The sequence below is a fragment of the Struthio camelus genome, chromosome 14 (genome assembly GCF_040807025.1).
Source record: "Struthio camelus isolate bStrCam1 chromosome 14, bStrCam1.hap1, whole genome shotgun sequence".
NCBI classification, from domain to species: Eukaryota; Metazoa; Chordata; class Aves; order Struthioniformes; family Struthionidae; genus Struthio; species Struthio camelus.
The window spans coordinates 10,838,977-10,858,123 of record NC_090955.1 but is presented as its reverse complement, the minus strand read 5'-3'; the positions used below and the strand labels follow the sequence as shown (position 1 = coordinate 10,858,123).

At 43.3% G+C, this 19,147-nt stretch overlaps 1 protein-coding gene across 50 annotated transcripts in view; it reads left to right on the top strand.

The window, feature by feature from the left end:
• FHIT (fragile histidine triad diadenosine triphosphatase) overlaps nt 1–18,928 on the top strand; it is a 620,374-nt gene extending 601,446 nt beyond the window's left edge. For all 50 annotated transcript variants that reach the window (XM_068906936.1, XM_068906915.1, XM_068906914.1 and 47 more), the window contains 2 exons: nt 10,507–10,616; nt 18,612–18,928. In XM_068906936.1, coding sequence (XP_068763037.1) covers nt 10,507–10,608 — 102 coding nt within the window. In that variant the 3' untranslated portion in view covers nt 10,609–10,616; nt 18,612–18,928. The remainder of the gene's footprint in view (nt 1–10,506; nt 10,617–18,611) is intronic.
• Nucleotides 18,929–19,147: the final 219 nt, after the last annotated feature.

Below are 19,147 nucleotides of genomic sequence, written 5' to 3'. Positions count from 1 at the left end.
GCAGTTGTTGTTTTTTTCCCCTTGGTGGGGGGCGAGGGAGTGTGGAGGCAGCAGTGAGTGATGCTGGCATAAGGGTCTAGACCTGATATAAAAGATGAGCACCAAATCTGCAAGAACAGAGTAGCTCATCTGATCGAAGTATTTTCTTTCTAACATTAGAAGCCTTTCTGGTGAAAATCTGCCATTATGCATGTAGATCACCTGTGGTAGACAGTCCCTGCCTCTCCTCAAAGGCTATGAAGTCACATTAAAGTAGGCTTTTATATTATATGTAAAGTTCATTCATATAACTTGGCATAGGCATCGAAATAGAGCTTCTCCCTGAGACAAATAGCATTAGCAAGTCCCAAGGACATATTGGGCAGTTTTCCACACTGTCACGGTGACTTAGTGACAAAGGGCAGCACAGGGAGAGACAGAGCACCGGGAGGGCTTTGCTCTGGGCACCATTCTCTGTGGCTGCACGACTGTTGGTGGCACCTGGGAGGGAGTGCTGCCTCCGCCACAGCCCAGGGGCCACCATGGTGGCGCAGAGACCTCGTTTTCTCATTGATGACTTTTAAGTTTTTGTGGCTTTATTTGTAATATAACAGTGGTATTTGGCCCAGAACGTTTTACCAGGATTTTTCAAATTCTTTTTGATCATCTTGTTCTTTTCCAGTATTTCCCTCTTATTGCTGTTGATTTAAATGTCATGACATTTTAAACGTGACTTATTATTACAAAACAGTATATAAAACAATATGCTGCATAATAAATGCAGCCATATTTTTCAGAGGGAATGTTAAACGAGAGAGCAATTTCTTCCTTAACATATTTTAGTACCTACTTGCTAGAGGGTAGTGGCCACTTAAATCCCAGAGAGGCAATCTCTGAGGCAAGGCACCTTTGCATGTGCAAGGATGAAAGCTAAAGAAATAGCCGAGGGATGCCTGGGAGGAGAGGCAGTCCCAGGGAGGTAGCTGCATCCAAAGGAGCCTTGATCCTGGAAGGATGGAGGTGCTGCAGAGTGGCCAAGACAAGGCTTTGCTCCCCAGTGGCTGGCATGGGCATGCACAGGGGACTGCATCAGCAGGCTGACAGCTAAAATCGGACGACTTTGGTGACTTTCGGGAAGGTCGTGCGCAGCGAGAGCTGCAGGGAAAGGAGACAAGACCGTCCTGTGAAGGCTGGCTGCCGGGTGATGGATCCCCTGAGATACCAGGGCTGGAAGCAGGCAGAAGACTGGGCGTTGAAACACCAGAGGTTTTCCTCATTCTTGCAGCACGTCTCATTTTAGACATCTGGAATCTCCTTAAAAATCTCCCTGTAGTTGAGTGAAGAGGGTGACTCAGAGTAGGAGTTACTCCAGGGCACATTGAGTCAATGTTTTCTTCTGACTTTCAAAAAGGGTTGGGAGCGGGAGCAGGGGAATGTGTAATGGGATCTGTTTAGTCCGAGTAAGCTCGGTCCTCAGAGAGGAAGAAGTCTGTTACCTGCTCTGGATGTGTGTGGGCTCTTCCTACAGCTCCCAGAGACGGGGTGAGGGAGAACAAAGACTCCCCTGGGAGATGGGGACAGCGTTTGCCTCCCACCTCCTGTGCTGAACTGGCCTCTCTGGCTGTGCCGTGGGACGTTCAGCCCATTTCCTTTGTGCTGACAGAAAAAGACAAAGAAAACAAACTGAATCAACCTCCCTAGCACAAATGTGTCTTCCTTGACATGCCGTGAATCTTATTGAGTATGCTCTGGGTACGGCAAATATTTGTCTGAAGTTAAGAAGATTAGCAGGGGAAGTAGTGACTTTGAGAATCCCTGGGTAGGTAACTCGAGTACATCAGCCTGATATGGGCACTTAAGAGGTTATCTCCGCTCTTGGGGTGGGACGTAGAGATTGTTCTGCAGCTCTAACCTTTTGGGAAAATGCTTTCAGTCAAGTGATACATGCACCTGCATGAAATTTTTGAATCACCAACTCTATCCTTGATTAAAGTGCTCTTCCGTGATTAAAAATAGCCTTTTTCCAAATGAGTGATGTTGCATGGCAGGCTGTGCGCGCAGGATAGCATTTCCTCCAGCATTATCACATTGATGACATTGCCATTTCTTACCCAGGGCTTTGGGCAACACATTCCGTTCCTGTAGGCACTGCTCACTAGCAAATGCCATTAGGAAGTTGCACGCATGCACCTTCCTTGTCTTTCCAGGTGAGGAAAACTGCAGAGGTGTTTATAACGTTATCTGCTAGCTGGGAGGATAACGGGCAACTTTTTCTACTTTATGTGGTGAAAATGTATCCAAACCTACTTCTAGATGCTTGCCTGGCTTCGTATCAGATTGCAAACAGCAGTCCTCCAAGTCTTCAGCAGGGCTTCTTACCCCAGTGGATGTTCCTTCAAGTATCTCCTTTGTAATGCGTTCACTTTCCACGAATGTTATCTCCATTGGAGCTAAACTGGAATTCTGTCAATCTTCGAGCTCTTCAGAAAGCAATCTACATATTTCACCGAATCGCAGCTGGAAAGTCTGTGTTTTGTGCACAACCGGAGTTCGGTTTGTGGGCTCGCTTTTTTTTTATACATTCAGAAACAACTTTCTTGGGATGCTTTTTGCAATTTGTTCTTTTTCTTGTCATGCAAAATTGTTATGAACTAGCTTTTGCAGAGTTTATTTCAGCAAAGCACTTAAACACATATGCTTAAGAGTTTTACTTAACCTTTACATGTATTTCCACAGAATCCTCTTCATCTGAGTGCTTCACTGAAAAGGGTGCAGTTATTCAGATGCCTGTGACAACAGTGAGGTTGAAGTCTTTCCCCCAAGCGCAATAATAAAACTGAAAAAATATTTACAGTCATTATGACAACAAGTAGATGAAAAAAAAAAGCACCCTCTTTAAAACGCAGCAACAACACGGCTTTGATGAACTGTGTTTTTTCTATGGAATGTATGCTTTGCAGGGGTAATATCAGCAATTGTGAGGTAGCAGTATATTTCATGAGTATGTGGGGAAATAATTGGAGAATGATTTTTCCAGCAGATAGTTAAAACTTTTCTAGAACGCAGGTAACCTACTTTGGCTTTCTTTTCCATCTCCTTAAATAACACGTAACAGCAAGTAACAAAAACCCCCGAATCAGGAATTTGTGGCTGTGTTTATGCACAGATGCAGATATTGATATGATATAGAATCCCAAGCAAAGTCAGCAGATGAGGAAATTATGGGATGTCTGGTTTTATTCTGCAGTATTCACTGTAAATTAAAGCAATTACACTGCAGCAGCCTTGTAGCTGTAATTAAACATGAAGACAGGCCTAGGGAAGGAGAAGGGCTCCGAACTGTGTGGGCTGCTGAGGTTGCAGAGCTGTGGCAAAGGCAACTCGGAAACGGGTGTTGAGATCCCGCTGCAGCTGATGCGGTCAGCCAGGCCCTCACATCGTGTTAAAGCAGAATAGCTAGTAGGTTCTCTCTCGTGTGGTCAGGGATGAACGTGCCATGCTTGCTTTCCAGCTGTGTCTTGCTTTTCCTGGGGTCCTACCCCTACCATCCTCTGTTGTGTCCATCATTCCTTTTTTTATTATTTCCAGTCAGGTTGAGACTTGAGCCAACATTGAAGGCAAACGGGATGAGAGGCTGTAGACCTGGACTGGCAGAGGAGGCTGCCCACCAAAAAGCTCGCAGTCCCTTCGGCAAAGCAGCCGAGGGTAACGAAAGGGTAGAACATGTCAGGAGATACGAGGGAGAGCAGTAAATGTCACATTTAATTACATTACTAGGAGGGGTGGAAATGCAGGCTCTCTCTGAGGACATAAGCTAAGTATTAAGAGAAGTGAAGGGAAAAGAAGCACTGAGGGAAAAGAGTGAGGAGGACAAGAGCAGGGAGAAGAGGGCAAAGGAAGCAATTCAGGAACTGAGTTGATGTAAAGACAGGGCAAGAGGAGGCAGAGAGGCTACAAGGCACCACCAGGGCGGGAAGGTCTTTAGTATCAGCAGCGGGCTGAGGAGTCCCTGGCCAGCTCGGCCCTGTGGCTTTCGTCCCCTGTGGCAGGATGCTTGGGTGACAGCCCCTCATGGCTTCTTGGGGCAATGCGAGGACAAGGGCAGGTGGTGCTGCAGGTGCGTGCTCATTGCCCGGCACTAGGGCTGTCCAGGAGCTGCAGGAAGCACTCCGTGCAGCAGCCCCCTTCCACCCCGGCCACCCCCATCCCTTCTGTCTCCCATCTCCAGAAATGGATTGCAGCCAGAGAGGAGACTTTCAGCCTCCTCATGGTTAGTGTGTTAATCCGAGGCAGAATTATCATTCTGCAGATGTCACCCAAGTGTGGGAGTTCAGTGTGGAAAAGATAGCTGGGATATCCCAAGGTATACTGATAAAAATGAGCACCGCCACTTGGGTGGTGGGTAGTATCTGATCCAAAGTGCTGGCAAAACCTGGCTCTTTTTTTTTTTTTTTTTTGGATGCTGGTTTGATAATGCGAAATCATAGCATATAATTGTCGAGGCAGTTGCATTTGTTGCGGTGCAGTAGTTTGGCACAATTACTTTCCACCACTCTTTTATATTTTATTTAAATGCTTTGGAGGTTATAAATTCTTACGTATATAAACAAGTATCAACAGTAAATATTCATGGAGAATCAGAATAGTGCTAACTACCATAAAATCATGTTTCCAGTACTTTTAGCTAGTTCTCTACATTCACCTAGGTTACTTTTCTGTTGATGTTATGGGATAAGTTGAAGAAACTATAATACAGATGTCACTTAAAGCAACTGCCGGTGCTAGACCTGGGTTCACCATAGTCGGCTGCGTTGTGAATTCTGGGCTTCTCTCAGCAAAGGGCAAGAAGCAGAGGTTCCACAATGCGAATGTGTTATAAAACAATATTATGTTTCCCTTAAGAATTGCAGTGATAAAAACGTAAACCATTCTGCAGCACTAACAACTTTAATAAAATAACATAAAGCACAGCTGTCAGGTCTGCCAGCAGCTCACACTGGGAGACATGAGTGAGAAAATGAACGCTTTTCCCAAGCAGAAATATTCAAAGAGCTTCACTGTTTGCAAGTAATCAAGACTGACAGTCATAGATTATTGGTGGAAGAGCATTTTCTGCTTGAGGTGAAAGAAGAGGATAATTTATCAGGAAGCCCAAGAAGGCAGACATCAGCAATGATCTTCTTGAAGAAGGGCATGTCTTAGAAATAGTGTATTTATTTGTACTGCAGGGCGAGAGGATGTACTAGGTCATGAACAAGAGTCTTAGCGCTCGAAGAATGTTGAACCACACAATATGTAATTTGCTGGGCAACTGCAATTAGAGAATTGAGTAACGTGTGTCTCAGTGTTTGCCCAGAATGTTAAAAAAGTTTTTAACGTAATGGAAACTGCCCAAAAGCAACATTCACTTTCTTTTCCATCCTACCCCCTCCCTTCAGAGTTATCTAACTGATTAGCCACACTAATTTGTTTGCTTACCTTTTTATTAGTTCTTGCATTTCTGAGATACCTCTGTATTTCTGGGAGCAATAATGATTTTTCTTTTGGTTTCAGAGAGTCTGAGGGTTTCTGAATTCTGCAACAGAACATCTCTATGTGATGTGGTGCTTTCACGTTACCTTTCTCTTACAGAAGCAGGCAACGTATCAGCAGTTTTAAAATGTTAATTAGCTTGGCACACTACAGAAAAGTATTTATAGACTGCCGCGTGACTGCATCGTGCACTGCCTGCGTGTCGGCGCTGCACCCGTCTCTGCAGCAATGCAATGCTGTCTGTAGGCAGCCTCCTCCAGCAGAGCCTCCGCTTTGCGATGCGGGAGGAATTGCTGACACAATATCCAGAACTTCTACTTCCTTGCTGCAGTGCAGTCTGGATGGAAAAGATTTGGTTATATTTAGAAGATGAAGTTCATGTCAATATAAAATACCATAGAGGTCCATTCCTTTGTATTTGTCTCTGTTCCTGTCAGGCTTCCCAGGTGCACTGAGGGAAGCATCTAGCTTTTTTATTGTGTTATAGCTTCCTAATTTTTCTTTCTTTCACTTAGCATAGGCATTGCGTATTCGTACCTGCATTTGTCCACCTCCCCTTTTGCCAGCGTTACCCTAACAGCACTGAGAGCACACTGTGTGTCCTCGCTCCTCTGTGTCTGCGGGGAAGCTCAGGTTGAGGTCAGGCAGCAGGTCAGGTATCCACCATCCTGCACTCGTCGGGAGCGCACCTGCCTAGCACTCTCTGGAGCTCTGCAAGAGCCGCGAGCGGGGTCCTGCTGCCCTGAGCATGTCCCTGGAAGACCTGCAGCAAATCTGTGCCATTTACTCAGGTGAAGTGATTTGAAAACTGAGCAGGAGCTTGAGGGGTTTGCACAGAAGCGACTGCTGTAACTTCTGTGTTGGCTGCTTTCTCCTCACTTGAAACAGCCGCTGCTTATTGCCACTGGAAACTCAAAAATCTGTTCTAGAAGAGGTTCTGAAGCTGCAGAGTTGATGGAGCCCTGAGCAGTTTCTCCTAGAGACTTTCACTGCAAGAAGAGCAACGGCTGTTGTTTAGAGACCTATGTGTGATATGGAAACCTTGTTCCGGTAATCGGAGAGAAGGTAGCAAAAGTGTTTTTTTTTTTGAGAGGATGTGGATAAGTCAGTCTTCAACTCCAGTCAGATTGGCCAGGGACATCTGTTTAAAACTACTCTAATGGAAAATAATATCAAGCAGGTGATGTGGGACTCTAAATAAAGTATTCTTTTTTTTTTTTCTTTCTGAGAGCTATCAGCTTTTCTAGCTTGCTAGAAAATTTATGTAGAATTTTCTGCAGAAAATATCTCAAGATAGTCTGTATTTGAATATGTCTGTCTGAGTAGAGACATCAGCTAAAGTTCTCCAGTCTGAGTCTGTCTTACTGGCTAAAAAACAAGGGGCAAATCACTAGTCTTTACAGATGGGTAACTGGAAAGTAGAGGTATCTGTTTTTCCTTTGCTTTGAGCAGAACCTTGGAGCATCCTGCAGGTGGAGGAGAGCATTGCTTCCCCTCAACAATCCAAATTTTCAATAGCAGGTCAGATGCTTATAGAGATGCGCAGCTGGGATTTGCATACGTGTCTGGATAGGAAAACACTCCAAGACACAGAAATCCCTTAGAAACAAGTATTGATTGTTAATTTTGTTTCACATACGAATGCAAAATGAATGCAATTTGATACTGATAGTTTCTTCTTTCCTGAAAATCAGCTTTCCAACTCAGCCCAAATATTATGGAGATTATCTCAGCCTCTTTAACAAATAATGTTTTACTAAACTAAGTATTGCTTACTCATGCTCTCACTTTGAGAGCTGAGCCTTCTTTAAAAGTACCTTACATAAGAACCCATGAGATAATTCTTCCGTTTATTGGTACTGTTGATTTTGAACATGCCCAGTGTTTAACATCCAGAACATCCTCTATAGAGCCAGGCTCTCCATAATTTAGTTCTGTTTCCAGCTGGCCAGCCGTGTGACTCGGCTTGTGCTGGAAAGGCAGGATGAAAACACCTAAGTAGGGTAGGCAGCCAGCAAAAGCAGTTTTCCAAATCTCTGTGGTGATGTTTACGTAATACCAAAAACTGAGAGTCATTGTGGTGCTAATCACTTACTGCATTTCAGAAATTACTGACACAGCAAGAGGTTTTAACAGAGATTAATCCTGGGACACTGTTTGGGCGGACGTAGCTAATTTATAATGGAATAATACTCATCAGTCAAAAATGAGTAAATGGGCTGTAGTAGTGAGTTAACGCTACAGTCTGTGGTTTATCGTACCCAGTGTATCCACACAACGTGGGTACATGCTTTAAAAGTGAGAGGCACGTGTGAGTAGGGGTGATGAGTAGGGCTGAGTTGCTCTCAGGTATTTCTGTGATGCTTTGCTATACTGTACTGCAGGCTGTGTACCAGCAGCCAGGGCTATCGAAGTAGACTGGTTTTCTAGGCAAGCTTTGAGAATTCGTTGCCGCTCCCTCTATATCTAGTTTAACCTTAAGTCAAAGATTGATTATTTTTAAAGGTTAGCAGTTATGTAGCAAAAGAAACGCTCTCTCTCCGCTGCCAGCTTTGAGAAGTCACCACGGACTGTGATTTCTCACAGTGTTTTAATTTAGACAACAACCAAAGACATTTCACAGTATGCCTCCTTACTACTGTTCACTTCAGTTTCTTTGAGTAAGCAAAAGTAAAACTAAAAAGCAAATCCCCCCTTTGCTGGTCTCAGCAGCAGCTGCTGGTGCTGGTACTCAAGCTCTGCAGAAGCAGGCTGGCGAAGGACAACCACCACCACCAAAGCATGTCTCTGAAAGCACTTCTTGCAGATTAAGCAAGGTGACCCTGAGGAACGGGGGCTGCCCTCCTTTGCCTTTGGCTGCTGCCAGTTGTATCTCCTGCTGACAGCAGGTTGAAAGGGGAAGACGTTGCTTTTTTAGAAAACCAGCTTACGGCTCAGCGAGATGATTGATTTACCCCCTCAGCTTGTCGCAGTGCATCCTCTGTGAAGCGTGTGTGCTTGCGCTCCACGGAAAGTACGGGATAACGAAGGCTGCTCCCATAACGTGCTCTTGGGGCCAGCCAAACCAAGTTACTTCTGTGCAATACAGGCACGGACAGTGGGTAAGAGCAGGCGCACGGACAGGGCTGCAGCTCTGCCAACGTGTGGCCAATGGGTTTGAGTCCCTCCGCCTTTCATTTCCCCTCTGCAGTTGGGTAAGCAGGGTGCAGATCACTCCCACGCTGTTGGGGACAAACCGAGGAACTGAGGTGGCTCCCCAGGAACCACCAACTTTCACTTCCCCCTGCAGGAAGTCACCCAGGCTCAAATGTGATACAATTTGCATTATTATGTAGAGACACTTCACAACCTGGCTCCAGAGTCAAGCACTGGAGACACAAATGATGTATGTTGATAGTGTGTACAGTGTACCTATTCCTATTTATTTTAATCTTTATCCATAATTCTGTAACATTATTATAAGATGGATTTATAACACACCTAGAGCTAGTGTAACAATGAAGATTAGTCCTCTACTAGTCAAACAGTAATACCCTTTATTTGCCTATAGCTATTGTATTGTATCAGTCTTGGCATGAAAGGAAATAGCTTTCTAATGCAGCTTCATCTGCTGAGCAGAAAGAAATCTGTGTTGCAGAATGGAAACCTGCATAGGACTATAGCTGGCAGCAAAATTCAGAGTAGGAGAAGCGCAGCACAAATAAAAGTATTTGTGAGTTGGATATATGCTAATAATCCTAGTTTATTGCTAAACATGCCATATACAGTAATGCAGTTTGCTTGGCAGATACAGTATTGTTTCATCTCTGCTTTTAACAACTGCTTCATCTTCTAGACTAAAATTTGTCCAGAAGTAAAAGGTGCAAATTAATTAGTTTCCAGCTTTGCTTGTGGAGTTAACAAAAAGTTGATGATATAATGTTCTTCAGAAGCACTGATGCTGTAATACAATCTGTGCTGTGCTTGGTACCTAGAGACACACGGGAAATCCTCAATGCTTTTGAGATAAAGCAACCAATTAATGCAAATGTTTCTGCTGTCTGTTGTAACTGTAGTCTGCACTTGATTAGTGGCAGACATTCTTTTGAGCGTACACGTGAACAAATAGTCGTTCAAGTGCTAGCCCAATATGTTTACTATAAAAGAGGACTCTCCCCTCTGCTGCCCTGTAGAGGCAGGGGCTCTGTTTGAAGTTGTCATATCTGGGATAGTATCACTTAATACTGACTGTATATGGGACAGAACTTTATTTTTGTGAGCCTATTTTGCAAGCTCGATGCAAAAATCATCTGTTTCACATACTTTTGATCTTTTCCCCACTGAATCACCAGTTAAAACATGGTGTGCTTAAAAGAAGAAAAGAGTTTATGTCTAGGGTAAGGACGTGTCTCGCTTTCAACAAGGGCAAGGAAGGACTAATAACTTACGTGCAGGGAGGAAATATATTTGTTCTGAACATTACTGGTACAAATTGCTGATGGGAAGCGGCTGCAGTCGGGCCTTGTTATCACAACAGGTCTTTGATGAGAAAGCCGGCCCCATGGGCAGAGGAAAAGCCAGAGGGAAAATTTTACATGAATTGCTGACAAGGTGCCATCGGCAGCTTCTCCCTAAGCTCACTCCACTGATGCAACAGGCGCTTCAAAATAACAGAGGGTGTTTGTTATCCTATTACCGACCAGCGTTAGCCTTTCAAACACTTGCTAGGTGTCTGACCATCAGCTCACAAAGGTGCGCTCTGTCAGTGCATGTCATTCACCCTGGCACCTTGCTTTATCCTAATAATTTCATCAAAGCCACTTTACGAATCCTACTACTGTCTGCAGTCTGAACAGTCCACCAGTGCTATCTTCTCTCCATCACCAGGTCCCTCCATCCCATGGACGCACAAATAGTTTGATTGGGTGAATACGGACACACTCTGAATTTGACAATAGGAAAAATGGAAAAAATAACAAATTCTGTTTCTTTTTTTTCTCCCTTTCCCCCCGAAAGTTGCAACGACATGACAAAGGAGAAGAGGATTCTCCTGACAAGTGGAGGACAGAAGAGGAGATGGCAGCCGAAGCTGCAATTCTGAAGAAGTATTTTCAGTAAAATTAGAGGTAACAATTTACACAGTAACTTGTTCATGAAATTGTGTTCAATCTTGCCTAGGTTTCTTAAGGGCAGAAGGAGAATATGTAGATGAGAGCAAAAGAAATGAAAGGTCTTAGGTTTATGTTGTTTCCAAAAGGACATGGTGCTTCAAGAGTGGCTCAAATAACATGCTCCCTCTTGAACATGTCAGCTCTTAGAGACATATTCAGCATTTATTTCCTGGAGAGCAAAAAATAGCATACCTGGAAATCAGAATTATCAGCTGTTACTTAAGAGCAGTGTCATTCCTCACATATCTTTCCTGTATTTTCAGAAGAGAAAATAGCCTCAGTATCTCTATGATGAGTTAAAAACTGCTGTATGTGTGTACACCTGAAAATGCATGTGCACCTGCATATATGAAATCCCAGCAGAATTCAGACTACAGAGTGGATAAGCAAATGCTAACTTCCTCCTCCAAGTCTTAACTCATCTGATCAGTTCAACTTTCAAACTTAAGCCTGCTGGAAAACTGACTGTTATGCTAAATTTTCAACTGACCCTAAAAGAAAAAAGTTTTGCAGGGAGGAATAGAGAAACTTGGCAAACGCTGACTTGGTACTCTGGAAATTACGAGGTTTTCATCTTGTAGCTGGAGTCTCAGAAGCCAGCTTCTCCCAATAGAAGTGAACTGGCCCCCAGAGATCAATATGAGTTAGGCTACAGAAATGATTCCAAAAGCTCCCTCTCCTGTGTTCCCCATATGTCGTTTGCCATCATCCAGCACTCTTACTCCTCTGTCATTTCTGATTCTTTCATATTTTTTCTTCTGAAGAAGCAAAATCCTATAAATATACCTCCTGTCTGTGACTCACTGCTTGCATCCCAGCTAGAACTATCTTGAGCTAAACCACGCTCGCGGCACACTTGCACGGCAGCTCTCAAGCCTCCTGTGCCATTCTGTCACCTCTGTTTGGGCTGGTTCGTGGGACTCTTTCCTTTCTGTTTTTTCTTGCATGATGATCGTCCTCTTGTCTGCCATGAAAGCATCAACTTCTCCAAGCAAATTAGCTCTTCTAACAGCTCTGTGGACTGGCATAGAGAAAGTTATGTAACAGATGTAATTCCCATGTGTGGAGAAAGCCTGTCCTCGCTATCTGGGACTGATCCAGTGGGGGAGCTGAGCACCTTCAGGGCCAGCAGCACAGCGTGGACTACGTAGCCAAGTTTCCACAGTGGCTGCTGGGTTTTTACATAGATATTCACTTTTCACCTTCTCAGAGATGTACATCTCAAAAATATATGACTTGGCCATAAAGAGCATATTCTTAGGTAGTACATAAAGCAAGCAGTCTAGTAAGAGAAGCACTATGTAGTGCTTCATGGATGGCACAGTGCAGCAAACAAACAGTACTTAGGATAAATTGGGCCCATCCTTGTTCTGCTGAGACATTGTTCCCCGTCATATATTTGTTAGATTGGGGTGGGGTTTTTGCTCTATTTACAAATGAATTTAAAGTGCATTCTTGCAGGGATTCTCGCAGGGGTTGGAATTAGGTCCCCACGAATCGCTAAAATGTTCATCAGCTCTTTTGATACTAAACAGAAAGCTGGATGGATGGTATAAATTCATTCCTGCAAGCAAATTCTTGTGGCTGGACTTTTATTTCCATTTATTATGAAAATAAATCAGCATATCTCTATGTGAGTAACCTCTTGATAAGCTCCACATGATATTAAGGTCATTACCTTTCCTAGAACAGGCCAATAAATTAAATCTTAGTGGCATCATTTTCATGAGACTATTTTGTCTAGTATAGGCAGTCCCTCCAACCCTTGACTCCCAGCCCAAGACATCACTGTCAGTCTCTTCTCCCTGACATTGTTTTGCTTCTGAAGCTTTAAAGCTCAGAACTTCAGATGAAGGTGCATCTGAGCATCTTCTGAATTGTTCAACCTTTATGTACTCTTAGCAAATTAATGAGGTTGTAGACATTCTCCTTCAAAGCTATTTTTTTTCACCTACAGAGGATTTATTTTGCCATTTGTAAGTTTACCTGGACACGATTTGACTTGGGATTTTAATGCAGCACGAGGAAAGTCAGAAGGAGCTGAATGTGGGTGTTGTGGAGCCAATAAGCAGCTGTGTTTAAGGCCTCATACATTACATTTCTACTACAAAGAAGTCTCAGTTCAGCTAGTCTACCCTTTCATTTATTAACAAGTGCTTCACCAACTGTCACATCTCCTGTGTGACTTGGCTAGGTATAGTAGGGCCTTTTACCTGTATTTACAGACTATCTGATCAAGAAGGACTTGCAAGTGATTTCCTTTTTTAATAAGAAACATTTGATCAAGGCAAGAAGCTCTTGATTCCCTTGCTAATACATTTGCTGCTGCTGATCCCCCATCCCTCTTGCTAGTTGGGTAGCTATGGCTGTGTACTTCTGCACTAGTCCCCGATGATCAGAAGTATCCAACCACTTGGTAGAAGAAATAAACCCTGCTTAGTCTTGCCAACTAAGTTTGCAGTGTTAAGAAAATACTTGTCGTTAAATGATTTGTGTGTACAGTTGCCTAGAGTAGGTGAAACTGAAATCAGTGAGCGAATTTGTGTTTTCCATGTGTTTCTGGTCTTTCACTGTGCCTGCCCTCTCCATTTTATCCCAGCTCATTAGAAGACCTTGTTGCCTCCTGAATACTCATAGCGTGTAGGGGCTTTCCGGGGCTGCTTGCAACACCACATCTGTATCAGTGAAGTTCAGTAGAACTTTGTGTAGCTCTGGAGAAGGACAAGGAACTTGCTGATTTTTGGCTGCGCCAAAACCAGTGGCTGGACAAAGCAAGGTTTGTTTATCTCAAGAGAATAAAATTCATTCTAGTGCACGGAGCTAGTACAAAGCCTGTATCGCCCTTCTGCTTGGCTTAATGTGCCTTTAGTGGAACATGGTCAGCATAAAGGAGAATCTCGCTCTGCGTAAGGGAAGGAGGCCTTTTGGCCTTCACTGCAAGCTCATTTGGCTTCCTCTTGCATGTATGCAAAATATTGGAGCAACCCAAGGCTCCTCATCACAATCTTCCCTTTTATGCCATGAGAGCTGGTGAGTCAAAGCCGTTTGTTACAACACATGGCAGTCTTCAACAGCAAGAGTCGAGCTTGAAAGCCTTCTGTTTCTTGCTTGAGATGATGCCTTCTGCCTCCAAAGCCTTGATCTGATTACAATGTGGGTGAAATAAGCACAAAAAAAGAAAGAAAAACGTTCTACAGCAAGGCTATTTAAAATATAATCTTCCCAGTTAGATATCGCTATCTTATTTAATAGCATCAAAATTTGACTTGTTAGGAACTATTCCTTGTTCGGAGTTGGCGGTCGGATGGTCAGTTGTGGTTGCTAACTGGCCACTGTTTGAGGTACAACTATGGGGAAAGAATCTTTATTTAGAGAGCAGCATTAGATGCAGCATTTTAATTTTCAAGCCCGTTTTCAGATGCACCTTTAAAGTTTTCCAACTATCCATAGCTGGATAAGTGTTTTGATGGTCTGTGTTTTGTGGATTTTAAATTACCATGCGCGCTATAGCAAAAAGGCTGAAGATTAAAAGAGTTACTAACTTTCAGATAGGTTACAAAAAATGCTTCTCTTCAAAGGCAAATTGCCTCTGTGTTGTTCTTTCTGAAGAAAAAACAGGCTGTGCATGTTTCAGTAGGAGTTTGCCTATTTTATGCGTAACTGAAGTAATTATAATATTAGAAAAGTTGTCAGCCTCAACTATGATGACTAAAATGGTCCCTTGCATAAAGGGGCTTGACAATGATATTCTGCTGCCTAGTGCTTTTTGAGTTATATAGATCCAATAGCTTTTAATTGCTTAGCCATCTGAATATTTTGCCATTCAACGTGCAAAATTCATTTTAAAATCTCTCCAAATAATGCGGGCTGCACAGTGGTGCAGATTTCTGATGTCAGTTCTCCCCTTCATCCCCAGACTGGCAATGTTTCTGGAGAATTTAGTCATTTCAACTTTGACAGAGAATATCAATTTTATTCCTTTGTTTCACCCCACTGTGAAAGAGAGACAGTCTCGTTCTTTGAGAGCACTCATCCTGCCTCACAACCTTCTCTTCTGCGCTGAGATCTCAGCATGCATGAAAAGATGCCACTCTGTTGACTTCAGCACAGAAATTAGCACCGTTAGCAGCAGCTGACCAGAGGGAATTTACACTGGCAATTTGGCTTTGCACCTGATTTGGCTCCAGCACCCCTGACCGTCCCTGCTGCATGCGTGAAAGTGAGCACCAGAGCTCCTTTCTAGAACAACCCCATCACTTTCCTTACATTTATTCAAGTTTGACAGTTTGGCTCACAACACTTTTCCTTGTTTGTTTTGCTGTAAGAAAAGCCCTCCCGTTATTTCTGGCACTCCGAACTGAATAAAAACCTAACATAATGATTATGTCTCAGGACTGCGGAGAGGAATCTGGGACACGTACTGTGCAGTGCCAGCACAGCCAGTCTGCTCCAGAGGACACTGTGCCAGAACAGTGTGGCCCAAAGACCAAGTTGTCTCCCGGGTGGGTGCCACAGAGATGGCACAGATGCAACCAGAGGTATTTTCTGTAGGGTGCAATCAATGCTCATCCATTGTAGGCAGCCCCTTGGCAAGCAGAACCACTGTACAGCCATATAAAAGACAGAAAGCACCAGTGTAGTGCTCCCAGCAGTGGGACTCTGCTATGAGGAAACGGGAGCAGAGGAGAGGGCTACAGCAGGCGGGAAGTCCTGCCAGCCGCAGGAGCCTCGCTCTCTGAGCAGAGCAGTTTTTTGAGCATTTACACAGAGTAAGACTAAAGGTGGTGCCTGGTCCTGGGGATTTTGGTGAGAGCTGTTCAGGACTGCACTTAGGAGCTGTTTGCATATAATCCCTAAGTAAATACACATCCTAGTAATCAGCTATAGATTTCTCTGCACTTCAGACTTAAGTGCTATTAATTATATCCCCCACTCAGCAGCCTCCAAGAACCATTAATTAGAAAGCAGGAGCTGATGGTTTGCTTGTCTGTGTGGAACTATTGTGACCGGAGAGTGAAATATAAGCTTCAAAAGAAACATGTTTTATGAAGGTCACCTTGGAAAACATCATAACAATCTGTCAGTAGAAGAAAATGCAGCACTCCAAGTGTGCGCTTCAGAGCGACATTACACTTTTAATAGTTGGAAATAGCAGAGAGAAGATGGATCAGATCATAGGGGTCTATGTTTTTCCCCTAAAATTATTCATTTTCTGCAGTAAGAAACAAGTACATGTAAAATAATCTTTTTGTCATCTCAGTGGAATGCAAGGAAAGTTATTATCAACAGAAAGGCAACAGACAGACATAATTTGGCCCTTGCTGGTATTTTTCAGGTTTAAGACATCCAGAGCCACCACCTCTGTAGCAGGAAGAAGGCCGGGGCACAGGAGTTAAATTGCCTCCTCGAGGGGAGATGTAAACAGCCAGGAGAAGTGCAGTGACCATGTGCAGCAGTAATTCCCACCCTGGAGAGTTCAGGGCAAAAGGCTTCCCCGAATAAACGTGATATGTTAATGCACAGCAGCCTCAGAATCAGCACTGGTTGTTCTAGTTGAAGCATGTAATTATTCTTAAGAAAACAAAGCTGCAATGGAGTTAGTTATCATTATAAGTGAAATGCATTCCTCTTGTGGGAGGCCAGTACAAGCATAATGTAGCCCCTTGCGCCTATTCTAGGGCTTTGTTTTGAGGCTTCAAGTGGTGCGGTACCAGGAGGAATATATCTCATTATCTGGACTTCCATTTCCCTGCAGGTGGCCATTTAATGCAGCTCGACGGAGTACATGAATTCCATACAGCACTGCTTGCATCCTGTAATTATAGTTACGGTAGAAATGTCATGGCCAGAGACACAGACACATTTGTACAACATAGAGGCAAAGCAGCAAATGCATCACTGTTAGCAAAGAGAGCTGACAGAGGGCCAGATGTTCTGCTAACTTGCACATCCAGAAGCCTGAATACTTCCCTGAGCTGTCTGTCAAATATCAAGTATTTTCAGTCTTGATCCATTCTTGAGCCATCATTAGCTTTATGCGTGTTGCATTGTACGAGAGGGAAATGGGGAAGGCCAAGCACAATCGATGGGCAGAATAGGAGTCGAGGTACAGGGCAACGCTGAGTTTCAAATAAGGGTAGTATCAAGTGTGGTCAAGGACTTTTATACCCAAACCTGTGCTAAAATTGTGCTAGGCTCTTGCCCACAGAACTGCGGAAAGACACATTGACTAAGCAGCCAGACCCTCCTTCAAGCAGATTCACAAAACAGGTGCCAAGTAATTTACAGGCTGCCATCAAACTGTCAGTCAAGAGGGGCACACAATGGAAACTGTTGCTCAAAAATGCCATCTAAAGGGGAAACATATGTTTCAGGGAGGAAAGACAGTCAAACAAAGAAGTGGGCGGTTGGGGAGTTACAGCAGCAACAGCAGCAAGGGAAACAAGTTCAGGGGCTGTGCCCTCCTCTAACAGTTGGGTAACAGCTTTGTGTTTAATAAGCTGAATAATATACTGAGTATTGAAGCTAGCTCTGAACGTGCTCTAAAGTGAGCGCACAAAACTGAAGTTACCAAGCAAAAAGCCCACTTCACACTCAATTATTAGCAAAGGGTTGTATCATGTTATCCTATTGCTGTAGTTGCTGCATAATAGAACTGTCCAGAGAGACACTCAAACCAGCAACTGGAACGTGACCTCCAAGCTTAAGAGTTGCCTTTGTGTGAGTTTTTGTATCTAGGCTGTGTAGGTGCAAAGGCGTTAATCGCTCTCCCAGTTAGCATTTATTTGAAAAACAAGAGGGGTGTGATGGGGCGCGTGTGACTGAGCATATCCGAGGCTTTGTCGCTTGCCAGGATGTCAGCACCTACATGAAAGGCCAGGTATTTGCATGGATAAACCCAGATGCCCCATTTGCATTAGCATCTGTGGACTGCTGCAAGCCTCCAGTGAAGATGTTTAACTACTATTACAGTTATAACATGAGTTTGTCCAGGGAGGTAGCATTCACTTTTCATGGCTGTAGTCAGCTGCAGTTTTCAGGCTCTCAACATTCATGTTTCTCTGCTTGAGGAAAACCCTCCAGGTCTGTTGTGGCACCTATTGCTGGTCTTTTGCCACGGTGGACCACCAAGAGGTACAGAAAATCAGATTAGACATGAGAAGAAATTCCCCATTTGCTCTCCAGTCTCTGAAACACAGGGACGTTTTCTGGACGATGGTCCCAAATCACTAAGGCGTAATGCCTTGCTGTTATACGGACTCCCACTGCAGGATCAGGATATATGAGGATATAAAATAGATGATGATTTTGAAAGAGCATTTGCAGGCGTTTATATAAGAGATCGTGTGCCCCAAAGACTCTTGCATGAGATTATTATAGCGAAATTGATTTCAAGAGTAAGAAGCTGGATTTGATGGCGCAAGATGCCCTTTCTAATCCTTTGTTCCTATGACTAGCGGTCAACAGAGCTGGGGATTGTGCTGTCTCGCTCAGCGACATCAGAGATGCAACTTCACTTCCCTGTGCTTCATGTTTGTCTTTTTAAAATGATCCTGACCTCTTTTTGAGGGTGCTTTGCAAGTCAGGAACAAAAAGCACAATGTGAAAGAAAGGCATTAGTGCTATTTGGAAGTGAACTTCATTGAAAAAGTATATAATAAATCAAACAAATGTTCATCTTTCTTGCTCTGATATATAATTTTAAAGTAGTTGTGTGCAGTGATTTTCTGCTTTCCCTATAGCACACACTGTAATAGGAGCTGAAACGTACTGTGTCTGGGTATAACACTGAACATTTCATTTTGCCTATTACTGTCAGTGTTTTCTGTTGGAACACATTAATGAGCACCTAACTCATTAGCCATAAACAGCCTTACATTTTGTCTTACTAACACAGATCAAAGATACTATTACATTTAACTGTCTGTTATTATGTTTGATATTTTTCAGGTGACAATGTGTTTCTAAAACATCACACGACATAAGAAGCTCCCTGAGAAAGACCTCATTCTCCAGTTCTCAGTGGCGCTGGAACTGCTGCTGAACACATTTTTATTATGTTCTACAAATATGGCGTTCTTCCTTGAAAAATTTTATTGGACCTTTGGATATCATCAGGGTTGAATTTCAGCTAAAACAACTAACAGCACTGGTTCAAAATACTACGCTGAGTAGTAACTCATATTTTTCTGAATTGTGAATTTGGGAAAAAATCTTTTAAAATTGTCCCTTGGCCTAAATTGAAATAAAATGCTAGCAAACTTGTAGATCCTGTGTTAGATACATTACGAAGCATTTGCTCCATGTTGTGCTTTTTGAGATTCTGTTGTTGTATTTGTATCACAGAAAAATTAGATCTTTTAGCAATATGACATTTCATAGAAACTAAGGCTTTGTTATAGCCTCGACAAGATAAACTTGAAGAGCTACTGCTTTGCCAGATAAGATAGCAGAAAAAGAAATGTGTAACCTTTCTTAAGATCCTT